Source organism: Sinocyclocheilus rhinocerous, unplaced genomic scaffold (assembly GCF_001515625.1).
Source record: "Sinocyclocheilus rhinocerous isolate Xijiao unplaced genomic scaffold, SAMN03320098_v1.1 scaffold2055, whole genome shotgun sequence".
NCBI classification, from domain to species: Eukaryota; Metazoa; Chordata; class Actinopteri; order Cypriniformes; family Cyprinidae; genus Sinocyclocheilus; species Sinocyclocheilus rhinocerous.
Genome location: NW_015624297.1, coordinates 382,645 through 402,756, shown reverse-complemented (window position 1 = coordinate 402,756; position 20,112 = coordinate 382,645). Strand labels below are relative to the sequence as shown.

General features: G+C 38.0%; 1 protein-coding gene across 1 annotated transcript in view; it reads right to left on the bottom strand.

Annotated features, from left to right (window-relative positions):
- Positions 1 to 20,112, bottom strand: part of LOC107740421 (inositol 1,4,5-trisphosphate receptor type 2-like) — a 95,218-nt gene that overhangs the window by 63,491 nt on the left and 11,615 nt on the right. Inside the window, exons 2-20 of the mRNA XM_016552855.1 lie at positions 16,070 to 16,140; positions 11,244 to 11,359; positions 11,018 to 11,104; positions 10,111 to 10,269; positions 8,894 to 8,992; positions 8,436 to 8,519; positions 8,168 to 8,314; positions 7,266 to 7,481; positions 5,374 to 5,522; positions 4,784 to 4,883; positions 4,535 to 4,698; positions 4,234 to 4,375; positions 3,988 to 4,146; positions 3,737 to 3,909; positions 2,831 to 2,950; positions 2,516 to 2,698; positions 2,134 to 2,385; positions 1,877 to 2,024; positions 26 to 173 (exon numbers count right to left, since the gene is read on the bottom strand). Coding sequence (XP_016408341.1) covers positions 26 to 173; positions 1,877 to 2,024; positions 2,134 to 2,385; positions 2,516 to 2,698; positions 2,831 to 2,950; positions 3,737 to 3,909; positions 3,988 to 4,146; positions 4,234 to 4,375; positions 4,535 to 4,698; positions 4,784 to 4,883; positions 5,374 to 5,522; positions 7,266 to 7,481; positions 8,168 to 8,314; positions 8,436 to 8,519; positions 8,894 to 8,992; positions 10,111 to 10,269; positions 11,018 to 11,104; positions 11,244 to 11,359; positions 16,070 to 16,140 — 2,717 coding nt within the window. The remainder of the gene's footprint in view (positions 1 to 25; positions 174 to 1,876; positions 2,025 to 2,133; positions 2,386 to 2,515; positions 2,699 to 2,830; positions 2,951 to 3,736; positions 3,910 to 3,987; positions 4,147 to 4,233; positions 4,376 to 4,534; positions 4,699 to 4,783; positions 4,884 to 5,373; positions 5,523 to 7,265; positions 7,482 to 8,167; positions 8,315 to 8,435; positions 8,520 to 8,893; positions 8,993 to 10,110; positions 10,270 to 11,017; positions 11,105 to 11,243; positions 11,360 to 16,069; positions 16,141 to 20,112) is intronic.

Below are 20,112 nucleotides of genomic sequence, written 5' to 3'. Positions count from 1 at the left end.
AGACAGCTTTAAAATGGGGTCTCACCTCCCTCAGGGCTCTTGTTGAGTTTGAACATAAATGTGGAAGTGGGTTGGACAATGTCCAGGATGGCCAGCAGGGTGCGCGTGAGGCACAGCAGCGCATTAAAGCTGTAGAAGCCAAAGTAGACCAGGTTACGTGCCAGGTGGACCACCTGTTAGAGCGACAGACAGAGAAAAGCCATTAAAATTCAAAGTGTTAGAGACTGAATCATTAGTATTCTGTTAGAGCTAATGCAGCCAATCTGCTCTGTCCTCTGGACACATCACATAATACATTCAGGAAAAACATCAAAACTGGCACACGAATACAAAAAAACAGACACACAAGCATGAAGTACAACATTAGTGAGTTACAAGCTCCATATGACTGATTCACTAAAAAGAACTGACTACACATTTGTGCTTTATAATTTTGATTCACTATAAAGAACCAAAACAATTGTTTGGGAATCAGTTTGGCTTACTAAAAAATTACTCATAAATGACATCCTTTTGGAATCGGACTACACTGGGTGTGCTTAATTTTTGATTCACTAATAGAGTCATTTACTCAGGAATTGGTTGGACTATACCAGTCAAGCTGTATGGATGAATTTGATTCACTAAAAAACAGCTTTTAAGGGTCATTCATTTAGGAATCAGGCCACACTTGTCATTCGCTCAGGAATTGGTTGGACTACACCAGTCACGCTTAAAAGATGGATATGACTCATTAAAAAGCAGCTGATCATAGTGATTGGTTCAAGAATTGGACTAAATTTTTTTCGCTGTATGGTTTTGATTCACTACAAAGAACCAACTCAATTGAGTCATTTGTTTAGGATTTGGTTGTACTACACTGTTTGCACTGTATGAACAGATTTGATTTACTAAAAAAAAAAAAAAGACAGCTCATAAGGGTCATTAATTTGGTAACCGGACTACACTGGTTGTTCTGTATGTTTTTGATTCACTAAATAGAACCATTCATTCAGGATTCAATTGGACTACAGCAGTCACGTTGTATGGGTGGATTTGAATCACTAAAAAAACAGCTTATACTCTAAGAATCATAGGACTGGGAATTGAACTACACTGTTTGCACTGTATGATTCTGATTCTCTACAAAGAACCAACTCATTTGTTTGGGAATCAGTTGGACCACACCATTTGTGCTGTATGGATAGATTTGAATGATCAAATTCATTTGCCATCAGACTACACTGCTTGTGCTGTGTTTTTGATTCACTAAATAGAACCTACTCCTTAGAATAATTTGTTCAGGTAGCAGTGCACTACAATAGTCACACTCTATCAATGGATTTGATTCACTAAAAAAAAAGCAGCTTATATGAATCATTAGTTCAGAAACTGGACTACACCGTTTGCACTGCAATGATAAATTTGATTTACTAAAAAAAGAAAAACTCAAACATTCATTTGGGAATTGGACTACACTGGCCATGCTATGATTTTAATTTAGTAAAAAGAACCAACCCACAACTACAGTGATTCAATGACTACACTATATAAATAAATCTATATCACTAAAAAAAGCCTATAAAAGTCATCAATCTGAGAATTGGACTACGCTGTTTGTGCTTGTATGGTTTTGATTCACTTTAAAGAATCAACTCTTTAGAGTGATTCATTGACTACACTGATCATACTATATGAATAAATCTGAATCACTAAAAAAAAAAAGCTTATAAGAGTTGTTTGTTCTGGTATTGGCTACCCTGGTCAGGCTGTATTTTTCGCACTGTAGATTCAATAGTGGTGTTGGCTGAATAGTAGAGCAGGAAACAATGCTCTGTCCACATTGATGGAAGATTACATGTGTCAGAACAGTTAATGGAACCAAACATCTTCTCACCTCAAGAGTCAGTTCATTCTTCTCTTTGTCTCCAAAGGGATCAGGCTGACTGAACACATCTTTGAGATATTCATCCACAAAATGCATAGTAGGGGCAAACTTTCTCTTCATCTCCTCTCTGGACGTGTCTCTGAACTCATAATCATACCTGTTCAACCAAATGTACATTCAGACAAACTGAACAACAAAAAGCAGTTTTATAAATAAAGCCGCATAATACTAGAAGCACCAGTGAGAAAGAGTTCTTTCCATCTTACTCATTGACAGAGATCTTGGAAGGTATCTCAGTCCAGAGACGCGCATAACGAACGGGCACCACGGCCTCCTGTGGGTCGCGGTCCACGTGCATGTGCAGCATTAAACGACAAAATGAGGCACGAAGGTTGTAAGGCAGGCAGTCATCAAACATGCAGCGCAGGATTAGATCTACCGGCAGCTGATTGGAAATCTGATTGATGGCCAGATACTGCCGGTCCAGGCACATTTTAGCGAAAAGATTGAGTTGACACCTGAGAATGGATAGACATTCATATGTATTCCAATTTAAAATGAAACAAAAATCCTGCTTTGAAGATTATAATATAAAATCTAAAATAAAATAAAAGACACTATCTTCCAAAGATGTGATTGAACTCTCACCTGTAGTAGGTGATGATGTCAATGTCCAATTTTTGTCCATCCTTGGTATCCTGGGCCAGGTGGCGGATAGACTTCCCATGAGGCTCTTTGTCGTTATCATTCCAGTATAGCCACACCTCTTCATCATCACCATCCTCCTGGATTAAAGATGACTCCAGAGAGGTCTCTGTGTGTGGGATCAGTCTAAGGAAACACAAACCCAGTCATATATTTTAACAAAGGCAAAATGATCTTGTCACTAACAGAGTTTCATCCCATAATTCTGAGTCATTGTTATACAGCTAATCTCAGCAGGCAGCACACAGCAGATCTCACTTGGTCTGGATGAGGATGTCTGCGTTGCTGGGGTTCAGCATGAATTTGCAAATTAGCTCCTGAGTGATAGGAATGGCTGTTTTGTTGGAGACGCAAAGGTCAGACAAATAATCCAGAAACCTGGGGGGAAAGGCACAATAAAATACACAATTAACTTTGAGACCACACTAACCAATGTGAAAACAGCACTTGTATCAAATGCAAGAATCAAATCTGAACGTACACTACTGTTCAAAAATATCAGTAAGATTTCTCACTTTTTAAAAAAGAAATTAATACTTTTATTCAGCAAGAATGTATTAAATTGATCAAAAGTGACAGTCAAGACTTTTCTACATTGCTAAAAAAAGATTTCCGTTTCAAATAAATGCTGTTTCTTTTAACTTTCTATTCATCACAGAATCCTGAGAAAAATGTATCACTGTTTCCAAAAAAATATTAAGCAGCACAACTGTTTTCAACACTGATAAAAAATAAATAAATCAACATATCAGAATGATTTCTGAAGGATCATGTGACACTGAAGTTTGAAGTAACAGCTGCTGAAAATACAGCTCGGCCATTACAGGAATGAATTATATTTTTAAATATAAAAACCAAAATGCTATTTTAAATTGCAATTTTTCATATTCTAACTAATTTGGAATCAAAATGATTCTAAAAGGACAAATAAGAATCTTAAAGATACAATCCTACTTTGAAAAATATATATATATTTTTTTTTTATCCAGTAGAATATTACAGTACGTATCTTAAAGAATTCCTAAAGATCAAGATCTCTTATTTGATCCAATACACTGGTTCCAAATTACAGAAAATCCATTAGTTTTCCTTAAAGATTTCATTTTCTGCCGGTATTGGTTAGTGCCAAACATTTGAGTGGATGTCTAAAACTCTGGGTCAGACCTGGGCTCTCGGTTCCTGCGCAGAAGTTTGATAAAGGTCTCAATCTCACGTGCAGTGATATGTTTTTCTAACAGCTTGCGGTTGTTGTGCAGGAGAGCAGTGATTGTGTCTTCGGCCAGGATCTCATAGCCGATTTGAGCCTGCATGATGGAAAAATTCTTGGCTATGTACTCCTGTGAGAAAGAGGATACGTGTATTAGTCTAATGGACAACCCTAATAATTGGAACTGATAATTGAAGATATTCCTTGCCTGATTCTTGCGGTAATCTTGTTGGGAATGGCGCAGAATTCTGTAACACAATTGTAGCATGTACTTAAACGGAGCGTTGCGCTGCTCCCCCATATCCTCCAGTTTCGGCATGAGCGGGTCTTTAATCTCAGAAAATGGCGCTTTAAGAATTCCAAAGATCTGCAAACATAAAAATTACAGTCAGAAATCTGCCACTGAATCTACGATTCTTAAAAGAATCAACTTGAGATGACTGTTTGAGCAAACCTGTGCCAGGATGTTTTGCTCTCTCATGAGTTTCTGCCTCTCTCTGCTGGGGTTCGAAATGACCACAGACAACACGTCCTGTCCATTGTTCGGCATGTCGCACACAAAGAAGATCAGATCCTCCAAAAGCTTAATAGTAAACCTGAACATAAAAACGTAAGATTAAGTACATTTTGGTGACTTCTGTGTGATCTGAGCTTCATACATTTCTATGCAATTGACAATGGACAATGCTAGTGTGCAAAAAAAGGTCTATTGTTACCACACCTTAACAACTTCAAAGGTCTTCAGTGACATATACCTGCGTTCATTTGCTGCTGCAAAATTGCTGATGCCCAATATATGCACATACATCTCCAGGACCTTGTTGGCATCGTTGGCAAAGTCCAAATCTCGGACCTCTGATAGGGGGACAGAATTAATGGAAAATGCCTCCTTGTCCTCCTTCATTTGACAGGTGCCGATCTATTCGAATAAACAGAGAAATTACATGAGCTTTCGTTGACAAGACTAGTTTTTCTTCACATAAAAATGGAAGGAAATAAACAACCTTGAGCATAACGGGTCGTTCCTCCTCAACATCAATGGGAATGTTAGTACTGGTCACCCAAGTGTTTGTGCACAAGTGCCTGAGTCTGACATAGGAATTCCTAAAAAAGGAAAGTACATTCTTTAAATGAATCGAACCCATGACCTTGCTGTTCATAGCAACATACTAATTTGTCAGCAACAGGAAATACCCAAAAGTACATGTGGCATAGTGTGGACTCCTATCCCATCGACAGCACGTAATGGGGACTTGAATAAAAACTAATCTGAACAAATGGTTTCATAAGTATATTTTAAAATCTAAATGGTCGCTCTAAAAGGCTTTGTGAGCACTTGAATTCATTGGAAGGACTTGTTCTACAATCATTACTCCCTTTCAAACCCTTACTGCTGCTTTTTCACACCTACATCTCTTAGCTTGCACTTCTAGCCAATTTGGGTGCTTATACGAATTGCCTCTTTAGGGTAGATTGCTTGTACCATTTCTCATTTTGGATAAAAGGGATTTTGCTAAACATCTAAATGTAAGTGTTTTCATTCTAATTTCATGGTTTCCATGATTAAAAGTCATTTTAGTGTATAGGAACTAACCTGGGAACTAGGCAGTCTGCCCGCTGTAAGGTGGTGGCATCCAGTTCAAAAAGAGAGGCGATGTCATTGCCATGGGGCACTGACAAAAGGGTGTATGGGATCTTGTAAGCCTGCCACTTCTTTTTAGAGTACAAAGTGCCTGTGTTGGTCTGAGGTTTGCACAGAGAGACAGGCGAAGGTCACATTGGTGTATAACAACCCACATATGACATTGCAAGCACCACTGAGTCTGCATGTACTGTTCCATTATTACTGGTTTTAAATATAATAATTTGCACTTATGGGTTACTGTATGTAATTTTTCTATTCTTTCAATATTTTTACATGAAAATATTCATGGTGAGACCTCAAACCAGGGTTATTACTGTTAACTAAAATTAAAATCTTAAATGTTTTATATTTTAGCCAGTTGCCAAGGAAACGTTTCTCATTTTTACTGATGTACTAAAATAACTAAAACTAAAACTGAAATAAAAATTAATAAAACCATAGACATTAAAAAACAAAAACTAACAGAAATGACAGACACAACAAAATGACTAAATGGAATTAATTGAAATGAAAATGGAAAACATAAAAATAAAAACTAATTTAAACAACAACTACAATAGTATCTCAATAATACTAAAATAACAAAAACTGTCCTCACTGAATGATAAAATAAAATTTAAAATAAATAACAAAATAACAAAAATAAATAAATGTATTTACAGTAATGCAGTTCCAATGGAAGTCTACTTAAAAGCAGAAATATGCAACTCTTATTTTTGTTAAAGCTCTTTTTTGGTGTTACAAGGTCATAACAGGATTCAAAGGTTGCATATGACCAGACAAGATTACAAGCAATTTGACCAACCTAATCTCATGTTGAAACTTACAATCTTTATATCTTGTGACTCTACTAACATAAAAGAGTGTGTTTTAACATTTATTCAGTTCCATTGGTAGTGTGCTACTGTAAAAACATTTTTGCTTGTTTTTAAAAAACTGAAAACTGTTTCGACAACATTGAACCTGCAATTCCTAAATTGCTGTAAATTTACCGGAACGACTTTACCGGTAAATACAAAAATGCGCTGTTCACACAGGCAATGCCGTTCTGTCTTTTTACCGGTAAAGGACCATTCACAAATCAGTTTCAAAATTCTGGTAAATTCTGTGACATCATTAACCGGGAAATGACCTCTAAACATCTCGTTCTGCGTTCACACACAGCATCATACCGGTAATTTACTGGTAATGTTACAACTTCTCATTCCGGTAAATGTAAATGTACATTTATAACAGTATACTTTGTGTTTTACTACCTTGGCATTAAATTACAGAAAACGGGTTAACACTGTGTTTCTAAAACAATGGCTGAGGAAGCGACGGCAAAAAAGACTTCCTTCTCTCTTCTGAGCAATGTAATCAATCTCTCAATATTTTTTTTTTCCTCTTTTGGAAAGTCATAGAAATGCTCTCATGGATTTTTTCATTTGCTTTTGGGGCAAATGGGAATGTAAAAATAATATTTGTTGTAGTTTCCGTTCACCACTATAGACGTTCAACCAACTATGATGACTTCCACTTCAGAGAACCCTGAGAAATGGGTTCATAAAACTATTTGGAATATTCAAGTTCAGATAATTTGTGGTGGGAGAGTTTGATGAGAAATGATTGAGTTGTTGATATTCTTCTTAAACTCCTTGCCGTCTACAAGAAACAATAGAGATCTCAAAAAGAGCTGCTAATACATTCTGACATTCTTCTGATATCAGCATTCAGATAATGTGTTATTGATTTCAGGGTCAGTTGAGTAAAGTTTACTGCAAAGTTTACTGCTCTGGGAAAAGCTTCATGTGTGCAGCATGCAAATAAATGTGAACCACAGGAATTCACACAAACCACACCATGTCAAACCATATACTAAACAGCTCTTTAACCATGACTGAATTATGCAAAGCAGGGAGAACGGAAAAAACGGATGAGTTTCGGGTAAGGACTAAACAATGTAGAGATGGAATGTGCACCTCTGCCGCAAGGTAGTGGCCTGTGGCGAGGTGTTTGAAGCGAAACAGGCTGTTCCACTGGCCGGCTCCTCCTCTGCAGGGGTCAGAGTGTACAACCTGAAGCACACAGGACAGGATGAGAGACTCCAGATTAATTCTGTACTGCGTGGTATTGTTCTAACTTCTGAGTAAGAACATACACTACCGTTCAAAAGTTTGGGGTACGATTAAGTAATTTTTTAAAGAAATGAATACTTGTACTTAGCCAGGACAAATTAAATTTATCAAAAGTGACAGTAAATACATTTATAATGTTACATAAGATTTTTTTATTTCAAATAAAGGCTGGTCTTTTGAACTTTTCATTCATCAAAGAATCCTAAAAAATGAACCAAAGTTTCCACAAAAATATTAAGCAGCACAAATGTTTTCAACATTGATAATAATAATAAATGAAGACTGGAGTAATGGCTGCTGAATATTCAGCTTTGTCATTACACTTTAAAATATTAAAATAGAAAACAGTTCTTTTAAAATGTTATAATATTTCACAATATTACTGTTTTTACTGTATTTTTGAATTTAAAAAAAATTACAGCCTTGGTGAGAATAAAATATTTTTCAAAAACATGATAAAAAGTCTTATTGACCCCAAACTTCTGAACAGTAGTGTGTATCCCATTTAAAAATCATAAAATGTTATGATACATTTTACTTCATTACATATAGAGAACTTTAAGTTTGTGAACTCAGATCAGATAAAAATAAGAAAAACACTTTTACATCATTGTACAAAACTATACCTCCACTTCCCATAGAGCTTTTGAACTGGTGGCAGAGGTTGCTGATTGGCGGAGAGTGGTTCGTAAGAAGACATACTGCTGTTTCTTGTACTCATCACAAGTAAGAAACTTTTCTTGCTCGGCATGAAACAACCTCACCACATCCCCCTGAGTGAATCAAAGAGAGAGACCCAAATGATTAGAGAGATATTATAGACCACAATACAAAACAAACCCAAATCAATAGACCACTCCTAACATATCTAATAAACCACAACATAAGACTCACCCCTTTTAATATGTCATCTCTGTATTTACAGAATTTCATGAAAAGAGTGACCTTCCAATTGGTGTTGCAGTTCAAAGCGTTAACCTGGCAGACGGAAATACACATCTTTATTTCCATTACTTTTTCATGACATTTCTTTTTATTTTCATTTATTTGTGATTGAAATCATTTTGATTCCAATTTTTTTTTTTAACTGGCCTGATTGATTCACTGATTTTTTTTTTCCACAAATCAAACATTTCTACAGCTTTGCTATAGAAACTTCCATGACTTGTTCAAGCTTTCTAGCATTTTATCAATGTTCATGATTTTCCCAAGCCTGGAATCCAGAATTTCCCCTCACATTTCCAGGTTTTCCACCACCATGGGAACCCGGTAATTAATACAATGCATCAGAACCTGTGACTCATCATGTGATCTCATTAACAGTGCTGCTGAGAACACAGCTGGTGTCTGACCTCTCTGCAGCCACGGTTATCCAGGAGTTCGATGTTGCTGGCGTGGAGAGGCTGCCCCGCGTTTACAGGCATTAGAACCACTTTATCTCCAAGCACCACCTACAAACACACACAAACAACACTGCTTTCAACATCAGCTGTTTCTGTTGTTTCACCATTTCAACAACAAAAGAAACAGAATAAAATAAAAATCACATCCTGTGACATGGGGTCATTAAAGAGCAGATACTAATGGAAAACGAGAGCACATTATTCAACAGAACAGAGAACTTGTTTATACACACAGATATAATATCCATTGCATGCTGAAACAGGTAGTGTAAATGCACAGTTTGTGAAGAAAATGTGAGTGGTGTGTTAAGAATGCTATTCCTCTCTATACACAACATAACATCACAGACATCCAGTATAACTCAGAACTCAAGCCCCTGATGTCAACAGTGGATCTGAACCTGTTTGGATGCTTTTTAATAATTCTATTCCGATTTGGAAACTATTTGCATACTAGATCTGAAAGTATTTGGATATATTTTAATAATTCAGGCTTGAAAGTAAAAATCAAGACAAAAAAAATTAAGCAACAACATTGTGTGAACATGGTTCTGTAACAGGCTGTTAGGGCTGCATGTTACATGCATGTTAGCATACTGCAAACTTCTCTGTGTACACACACACACACACACTTCATGCGCCAAACTTTATATAACAGTGGATCTGAACCTGTTTGGATGCTTTTTAATAATTCTATTCCGATTTGGAAACTATTTGCATACTAGATCTGAAAGTATTTGGATATATTTTAATAATTCAGGCTTGAAAGTAAAAATCAAGACAAAAAAAATTAAGCAACAACATTGTGTGAACATGGTTCTGTAACAGGCTGTTAGGGCTGCATGTTACATGCATGTTAGCATACTGCAAACTTCTCTGTGTACACACACACACTGCATGCGCCAAACTTTATATTAGATACCTTCACGATTCAGTTGCTGAGATGAAAACAAGAGGAGAGACCAGACGAGTTAACACAACAAAATGTTCATATAATGATGAGAGTTGATTAGCTTTTTTAAAATGGGTAAATGACCCATTACCAATGATGCAGTTATTTCTTCACTGCGTGTTTAAAAATAGAAAAACATGATAAAAGTCAGAACCTAAACCCACTTCAGTCATTGTTTCTGAAGTGTTTGTTGTGTTAGTGGAGTGATGCCTACATTGTCTCCTTCACTGCGTAGCTTCCAGAAAGGCTGGATGCAGAACCAGGAGCCCTCATTTCCCGAAGGGTCCAGAGAAACACGCATGGCGTTCTTCTCCAGCAGGGCCGGAAGACGCTTATTCACTGTCAGGTACTTATTACTCTTAATATGGAGAAGCTGAAAATATAAGGAAAGTGTACTGTATTTAAAATACTGCATTACATACATTATCATTCAAAAGTTTGGGGTCTACAGTATTTGTTTTTTTTTGAGTGTCGCATTTAACTGATCAAAAGTGACAGTAAAGACATTTATAAAACTACAAAAAATATATTACAAATTTCAAATGCTGTTCTTTTGAAATTTCTATTCATTAAAGAATCCTGAAAAAAATGTATCACTGTTTGTAAGTAAAATAAGATGCAATATGGACCAGTCATGATTCAAAAGTGAAAAGTCTGGCTCTGTGAGAATATAATATGATACTAAACTGAAACTTTCAGTTTACTATCAGATGCTAGTCTCACATAGCCAGACTTTTGATTTTCGAATCATGTCTTTGAAAGTAAAGCACAAGGCCACACACAGGCACATGAATTTCAGTCAAGTCAGTAGCTTTGAAAGCAACTGCAAAACTCAAATGGAGAGGCCCTTTGGGTCAAATAAGTTTGGTAAAACATCTGAAACCATGGTTTTTGTGTAAGCCCATAGAAGCACTTAGATTAAAGTGACCAATCAAACAGGCACTTATTTCTATTGGTTCTGGAGCCGTATATCACAAACACTGTCAAATGCCTCTTTGGCCCTTGAGCGGTGCACTGGCAGCCTTGGCAACAGTGTGAAAACAAACAGAATGTTCTCAATGTCCAACCAAAAGTGTAAAAAAAAAACATTTGTTGATAAGAAGAGGGAAGCTTGACTGTACCTGTATAACCCGACTATATTTGACAACCTCTCCCAGTAATTTCTTCTTCTCAGTATCGTTCTGTTTTTGCTCCATTTCCGCTGCATGCTGCAAAATGTAGTAGAAAGGACAGCAAACTATAATTAGCAATCCCAAAACGCCTAGTAATAGAATTCTATTGCATAATCAGTGATGTTAAAGAACTAAGATGCATATATACTGTCGGCAGTCAGTGTTATAAGGGCACCTGTAATTTCTTGAAGAGGTCTCCCTGTGTGTTGTTCCCATGTTTTCCCTGTTTTGCCTTCCAGAACTGTCTCTGTGCAGAGTACCTATTCATAGGACACACCTTGAAGAGACAATCTAAACAACAGAAAGAAAAACAATTCTATTAGTTGCTGAATTTTAGTTTCCGTTTCGAGGGAACTCAAACTGCGTCCTCTAGCGGTTGCTATGGGGAATGCCTTCAGTGTGACCGGTGTCTGAAGCACATGTCTAAACATGACAATAACATTGGCCGGCGACAGCCTATGACGTCACTACCGGCGCGACAAGAGTATAAAAGGGTGCTGGAAGAATACATCATCCTCTTCTTTGTCTTCACTGCCGTTTTTTTATGTTAGCAGCTAAGCACGACTAGGAGTGCATGTTCTCTCGTCCGAGGCTTCGCTCTGATACCCGAGGTTTCACACGACCCGTGTGTTGAGTGTGTGGGTGAGAAGCAAGCGCGTTCAGCTCTTGAGAGAATTTAATGTGCTCATCGCACTCATTGCGCTTTCTTTGTGGATAGGTGTGAACTGAACATGTTTGACTCACAAGGAGGCAGATTGTGCTAATCGTGATGCATTCACGGGACTACTGAAACGGGAGGCGAGTACTTCACCATTTACCCGAGACTGTAGACAGCATTTGCATGAGTGTGTTCGCCTCTTGTGCGAGTTGAACAAGCTCATAGCGACGCATTGGCAGCGGTTTCTGCTCTCGCTTGATTTCCGAGGGAATCGAACGCTTGAACGAAGCGTGTTTAGAAGCTGAATACATGCTGTACGTTGCGGTCATGGTGATAATTCTCTGCCTATCACCTGCAGTTCGAGACAATTAATCGGACCATTAGTCCCCCCTGTCCTGGGGACCTCTTGTGTTGTATGGCCTCCTACAAGGCCTCCTCAATTAGGCTCATCCTCTTTCTCAAGTGTAGGCTTGCGAACCTCCTTGATGCTTGGCCCTGAACTGAGCTAGTGCTCCTTACCCGCGAGTGGTGTAGTTGAGTACCCTGCTCTCTGGGGCTAGGAGTTTGAGTGTACTCCCCTTGTGCTCCTGAGGGCCACCTGTGAGTACGTCACTGGTGCAGAACATGTACGTCTCTGGTACAGAGTGATATTGCGTACCCTGCTCCCTGATGACCTCGCTGGGTGTTTTGGCTTCGAGAAGCCACCCTGGCCAAGGTGCTTATGAGGTGAGCTAATTCATATCTCGCCCTGAAGGTTCTCCTCTCATTGACTCCGCTCTTGGAATCCCTCTCTGCAGTCATGATAGGTTGTAAGGCCCACTATGGACCTCCCTGTTATACTGCCCTTATGGTTGAACCAGTGAATCTCTCCTCTCTTTGTGAGTGACTTGAGTACACCGTTTCCCCTGAGGTATGAGTGTGATGGCACTTCCTTCATTCTGAAGGCATATTTACATTTACATTTAGACATTTAGCAGACACTTTTATCCAAAGCGACTTACAAATGAGGACAATGGAAGCAATCAATATCAACAAAAGAAGTTATAACAAGTCTTAGTTAGCTCAATGCAAGGTTTTATTATATAATAAATAAAAAGAAAGATAGAATAGAAAAAGAATAGAGCAAGTTAATGTTAGAGGACTTTTTTTATATTATTATTATATTTATATATTATTTATATTATTTATATATTATTATTATTATTATTATTTTATATTATTATTATTATTAGCATATTATTGAGTACTTGCTCTGAGGAGCCCTAATCATGTGCATGAATGGCTTTGGGTTCTGTCCTGTTTTCGTGGTTGAGCTGGCATTGCTCCCCTTGGTTATAACGATGGTACAAGAGTCTGTCGCTCCCACAAGCCTCTTCAGCAGGCTCCTTTCAAGCCTAGCTGCCTCCTTTCTGCTACCCTGTTAGACTGCCCTTTCTGGTTGAGTTTGGCAGTGCTCCTCTCACTACGGGAGGATTGCCTATGAGCCTGTTGCTCCCAGGTTGAGCATGTAAGTTCCCTGGTCGATTTGAAAATTGTGTACTCCACTCTCAGGGCTCTCAGGGCCTCAGACAGACAGGTTGTTGGCTATCCTGTAGCCCCACTGGGAGAATTAGGGGTATATGTATGAAGTCCCTCTAGGTGACAGGCCAGGGTCTGGTGATATGGTGAAATATAGATGCCCAGCCATATCCCCTTAAAGGAATCACATTGTTATCTGATTCCAAGCCTTTGAGCTCTACCCTGGGACTGGGTTTCCTTGTCAGCCCTTAACAGGTAAGTTAATTTGGGTATGTAGCTCGGGCCTTTGGCAGAAAGGGATAGTGTCACTGACAGCTGCTGATACGTCCGAGGGGCGACTCCGATGGTTTCACTGCGGAGTTGGTGCTTAGTGCTCGCCTCAGAAAATATGGCATGCACTTCCCTCAGCATGGCAGTGTGGGCATTCCATCCATGGAGGACATATTCCTAGAGGACGCAGTTCGAGTTCCCTCGAAAGGGAATGTCTCCGGTTACGCATGTAACCATGGTTCCGAGATGGGAACGAGACACTGCGTCCTCTTTTCTTGCCATGCCTCAGGACGCATGCTCCGAGGGGCGACTCCGATGGTTTCACTGCGGAGTTGGTGCTTAGTGCTCGCCTCAGAAAATATGGCATGCACTTCCCTCAGCATGGCAGTGTGGGCATTCCATCCATGGAGGACATATTCCTAGAGGACGCAGTTCGAGTTCCCTCGAAAGGGAATGTCTCCGGTTACGCATGTAACCATGGTTCCCTGAGATGGGAACGAGACACTGCGTCCTCTTTTCTTGCCATGTCTCAGGACGCATGCTTCGTTATTGCAGATGAAGAAGCGGATGACATATTCTCCCGGCACCCTTTTATAATATGGTCATGCCGGTAGTGACGTCATAGGCTGTCACTGGCCAATGTTATTTTCATGTTTAGACGTGCTTCAGACAATGTTCACGCTGAAGGCATTCCCCATAGTGACCACTAGAGAACACAGTGTCTTGTTCCCTTCTCAGGGAACCATGATTACATGCGTAACCCGAGACGTTTTATATATTTTATTCAATTTTTTTTTTAAATCTAATAAAAAAACTAATTAAAAAAATCTAGAAATCTATAGTATAATTATAGTACATAATATTATGTATGTGTGTCTCTCTCTATAATATACCATATTGTCCCGAATATAAGACGATGTTTTTTTCTTGGAAATACATCTGAAAAAACGCGGTCGTCTTATATTCGGGCCAATACGGTATATATTATACACATTTGTTTTTTAATTATAAATATTATATTAACAATATAAATATTATTATTAATTTTTTTAATATATTTATAATAATATAAATAAGAGACATTTTAAGTTGGTTTCAGTGTCATTACTGAATCCAAGTGACTGTATCATTTTTTTTTTACAGGCTGTGTCTTTGAGTTAAATAAAAGGACAGGACTAACAAACACAATCTGTCATTTTACTCCAGCAAACCAAATAGATGTATGATTTCTCCTTAATGCGAATGTAATGTGCACAAACAAATTAGTTTGGAGAAGACAGACTCAAATACACTTCCTCAAATGTCCCTTTTGGCAAAGTGACAACTGAGTACATCCAACAGAGTCAAAGTTTATTTGCTAGCCTTCAGGGAGCCACTAAAATGTGTCTACAACAGTGTAAAAGTTTGATTATTAAAGATTTAAGAACATTTTATACAGAATTTTATAAATAATTATTGACACTGAGATTACATGAATCTTGGCATAAAGGTGCGGACACATTTACCATCATTCAGCAAATTTTTCAAGGCTAAATCCAGTCAAAGGAATCCAAGTGATCTGGAATTTCCCATGAGGATGAAAGATTTTCCCACAGATTTCAAAACAAGTTCAGTTTGGCCACATAGATTTGATACGTTGACCAACAGAACGCTGCTTGGTTTGAAAGTGACTTTATACATTGCCAATCTATTGATAATAGACAATGGACCTTTTATCCTGCAAAATCTTGCTGAATTATTTTCATTTTCTGGTTTAACTATTATAAAAATCATCAAGTACATAAAAAGTGCAAGTTATCACATGGGCTTTTGTGTTCAAAAGCACAGGAAGCTTGTATTGACTTGTAGTGAACATCCCTTTGGAGCTAGCGTTTCAACAATGCCCTTCAGCATAGGGTTAGGTTATAGCTATTTCTGATTCTTGTACAGTCCTCCAAATTGCACTTGAGGAACAACACTGTTTACCCACCTCTGCTTACAATTCTAGTCATTAGGCAACAGCAGGCACCCTACTGAGATCTCACTATAAACCTGAAGATGTGGGGGGGCGCTGACAGCCTGCGTGCGTGGCCTTGGCAAGAGCAAAGATTCAGTGTGTAGGAGGCTGTTACTGCTCAAGGGCCGAATAATTAATCAGTGGCTGAGCAGGTGTAAAGAAATACACACACAGAAAGCTACAGCTACATATTTATTTTGCCCGGTGTTGGGATTTCTTTTGCCTGCCACTTTTTATTGGTACTACAATGCTGGGGAGTAACTAAGCAAAAGTAGCGACGCTAACTTAACTACATTTTTCTTTAGCACGTAGCTCAGGTTTTTTCAAAACAGCATAACAAGCTACTTGTTCCACCAACTAGTGTAGTAACTTGTAGCACAGCTATAGCTTGACTGTAGTTTAACTACTTTAAATTATGAGCAAGATGTAGCTTCATAAGCTAATTTCAAATTAGCTCCCATCACGGTTATTTCAATAACAACAATCCACTGGCTAATAATGGTGCTAATATGTTAGTATTGGGTCATGTAGTGTGATCAGTCTTGTCGGACTGACTCACCTCTGAATTTGTCTGGTGGGTTTGTAAGATCCCCAGCCTCAGGTTGCACCACACATCGGTCATCCACCAACCTGAAGGGGCAAAATATGACAACTTATGTAAAATTATACATTGAAGGATGGGAAACAGAAAATGAAAATTTTTTTAAAGACAATTTTCTTTCAATTAGACTTTGTTCAGACAAGCAGCAATAAGCATCAGATTTTTAAATATATATTTATGGTTTGACCCTACAGTAGACAAGTGTTTCGGAAAATGTATGGAATTATAATAAGAAATATTCCGTAAGTGTCACGAATCCGGTCCGTGGTCTTCCGTCTGCTCGCCACCAGAGGTCGCCTTCTGATTACATTGACTCTCACACCACACAAACTGTTGCACGTCACCCTAGACTACATTTCCTATGCTCCACTGCACTGACTGGACTCACCTGCAGCCAATCACACACACACACTATATAACAACCACTCAAATCCTTCTCTAATCGCAGAGTATTTTTTGCACTTATCTCTCTCCTAGCGATAGTGACTTTACGGAGCCAGTTCCCAGTCCTAGTTTCGAGTTCTTAGTTCTAGTCTTAGTCTAGTCTAGTTGTTTCCTGATTATTAGCCTGTCTTGGATTATCCATTTGTCTTGCTGTTTTGGACTATGTTTGCACCTTGCCTGGAATATAACCTGTCTGTTGGATTCCCCGTTTGCTTCGCCCTCTGGATTATGTTCGCCGTCGTTTGACCCACGCCTGTCCTTGGATTACTCTTTTGTCTTGCCTACAACATACCTGTTTGCCATTGTCTAACCCTCGCCTGTTTCATGACCACATCTTTAAATAAAGCTCTGCATATGGATCCGCACACCTCTCGTCTAGTTCGCCCCGTTACAGAAAGCACCAAATCAGCATATTACAATGATTTTTCTGAAGGATAATGTGAAACTGAAGACTGAAAATACAGCTTTGCCATCACAGGAATAAATTACACTTTAAAATGATAAAACAGAATACAGTTATTTTACTTTGTAATAAATGTCACAATAAATGACACAGTCTTGGTGAGCATAAGAGACTTTTTTCAAAAACATTTTCAGAAATCTTACTGACCCCAAACTTTTAAATAGTAGTATTGTCTAAATCTGCATACAAATACTAGAGGTCGACCAATTGATCAGTTTAGCAGATTAATCAGCACGATAGCCGATTGCCGGAACTATTGACTATAGGTAAAAATCCATGCTGATAGTTTTTCCAGGTTGCGTCCAATGCTGGAGCAGCTAAGTTCCACCAGTACGAGAGCAAGAGCGGCCTTTAGATGCAGAAATCATTGACACCTTGGGCTGTTTGTTTTGGCACGTGACACTGCACGCTGCACAGAGCGGGACAACTCAGACACGGATTTGAAACCTAGACAATGAAATGGTGTGTATATAGTATACTATAGTGCATGTTTTCATATCAATATAAAGTAATTAATTTGTTGACTAGATGCTGCATTAGTAGAGAAAGAACAGCAGTATGTTTGTTGTCAAGGCTGAGAGAACGCTAACATTATTAGCACCTCAAGCTATTAAAGTGTGACCAAAATACACGCAAGTCCGACCCAAATGTTTAGAGTCACGATTGTTACCATCTATTTGCATTAGTTTATATCCAGCTGGTCACTTTAATGCATTCGTTAGCCAGTGAAGTTGCATATTTAAAGATAGTGACATGAGAAAGCAAACTGATATGTTCATGCAGCTGACCGACGCGTCTGGTGTGATACCTGCGAGTTTTGTATGGTGTGCGACCGCTATATTTTGTTATTTTGATTAGATAATCATCAAGTGTTCTAAAATTTAAACAAATAAAGTGTGAGAGTATACAGACAATATCCATATTGTATGTAATTTCTTAATTATAAGAAATTACATCTTTAAGCATGACTGTTTGGATTTATATAAGAGTTTTATATTAGAGTATTATATTAGAGTGTGTTAATTAAAAATTTACATTTTAAAGTTGCTTCTGTTAACATTAGTTAATGAAATATGAACTAACATTAATGATCAACGTATAATTAATATTTAATATGAATATCTTTATTCAATATGAAAAGCATGGTTCTGTAATTGTGTGTGTGTGTGTGTGTGTGTGTAATAAAGTTCAGCAATATTTTAGTTTTCATACAGTATCCATTTTCAAAACTATGGGTTGATTAATCGGTTATCGGCCAGTTATCGTATCGGTAAAATCCACTATCTGTCGACCTCTAACAAATACACACATTTTTGCTCACTGTTGTCTTAATAATAATAATAATAATAATAATAATTCATTACATTTATATAGCGCTTTTCTAGGCACTCAAAGCGCTTTTACATTGTCAGGGGTATCTCCTCATCCACCACCAGTGTGCAGCATCCACCTGGATGATGCAACGGCAGCCATAGTGCGCCAGAACGCCCACCACACACCAGCTTATTGGTGGAGAGGAGACAGAGTGATGACAGAGTTAGTTAACTAACTATGAGATATTCACTGTTTGAATACAGTATACATTTATTGGAAATAGTCTCTTATGTTCTCTTAAGTCACTTATGTTCACTGAGGCACCTTATTCAGCATGGCATGTTGAGAATTTAAACTTGAGAGTTTAAAAGACAGAGAAAAAAGTCCTCTGATATTAATATAAAATAAAAAAAAGTCTTTCAAGACACAAAAAAGAGACTTAGTAGGCTCAGCATTGTATATCAAAGCAAACAGAGTTTCCTCTCATGAATGACTCAATTGAAAATGCTTGTAATCCTAAATCAACAAACTATTCAATTCTTTGAATGCAGAGCATATTTGCCCACTCTATGGTCAATGCAAACCCACACAGTCAAATTTAATTACACAATATGCTCAGTTGCTGTGACCACAGGCTGTCTTAACAGAATAGGTTACAAAAAATAATGTTAAAACCTTTCAGAACACAATTTTGTTTAGTTTAAAGGAATAGTTAACCCAAAAATGAAAATCTGCTCACCCTCAGGCCATCCAAGATGTAGATGCGTTTGTTTTTTCATCGGAACAGATTTGGAGACTAGCATTGTATTATTTGCTCACCAATGGATCCTCAGTGAATGGGTGCCGTCAGAATGAGAGTCCAAACAGCTGATAAAAACATCACAATAATCCACAAGACACCAGTCCATCAATTAATGTCTTTTAAAGTAAAAAGCTGCATGTTTGTAATAAACAATAAATCCATCGTTTAGATGTTTCAACTTTAAACCACTGCTTCTGGTCAAAATGTGTGTCCATAATCCACGGTAACGCTTCCTCCAGTGAAAAAGTCCATCCCCCGTTGTTCTCTCACATCAAAATCCAGCAACATATTTGTTTAGAACAGTTTTCGCTTGTGCATTTGTGCTTGGTGCTTAATTCAGATAAGACCACTTTTTAACTGGAAAAAGCAATATTATGGATAGAGGACATGCAGCTTTTTGCTTCACAAAATGTCAATCAATGGACTGGAGACATGTGATTAATTTGTAATTTATCAGCTGTTAGAACTCTCATTCTGACGTCACCCATTCACTGCAGAGGATCCATTGGTGAGCAAGTCATGTAATGCTAAATTTCAGGATGGCCTGAGGGTCAGTAAATTACCAACAAATGTAAATTTTTGGGTGAATTATTTCTTTAATATTAACCTTTTCAGTGGTGAGTTTAAAATATTCAAGTCGGATTTACAGCGATTGGTGAGCAAGTCATGTAATGCTAAATTTCAGGATGGCCTGAGAGTCAGTAAATTACCAACAAATGTAAATTTTTGGGTGAATTATTTCTTTAATATTAACCCTTTCAGTGGTGAGTTTAAAATATTCTAGCGGTCCCCCCAGAGTGAGTTTTTTTTAGGCGACTGTTATTTTAGAACGTTTCCCCTTACTGTTTCCATGGCAACGCGTCATGCTTGTCACGTGACACACCGCGGACACAATAACACTGTATGACAGATGGATGGCTTTTATTTCGTTTTTCATTTTTTTATTCAAAATATTCATAAACTTGCTTACCATTTCAT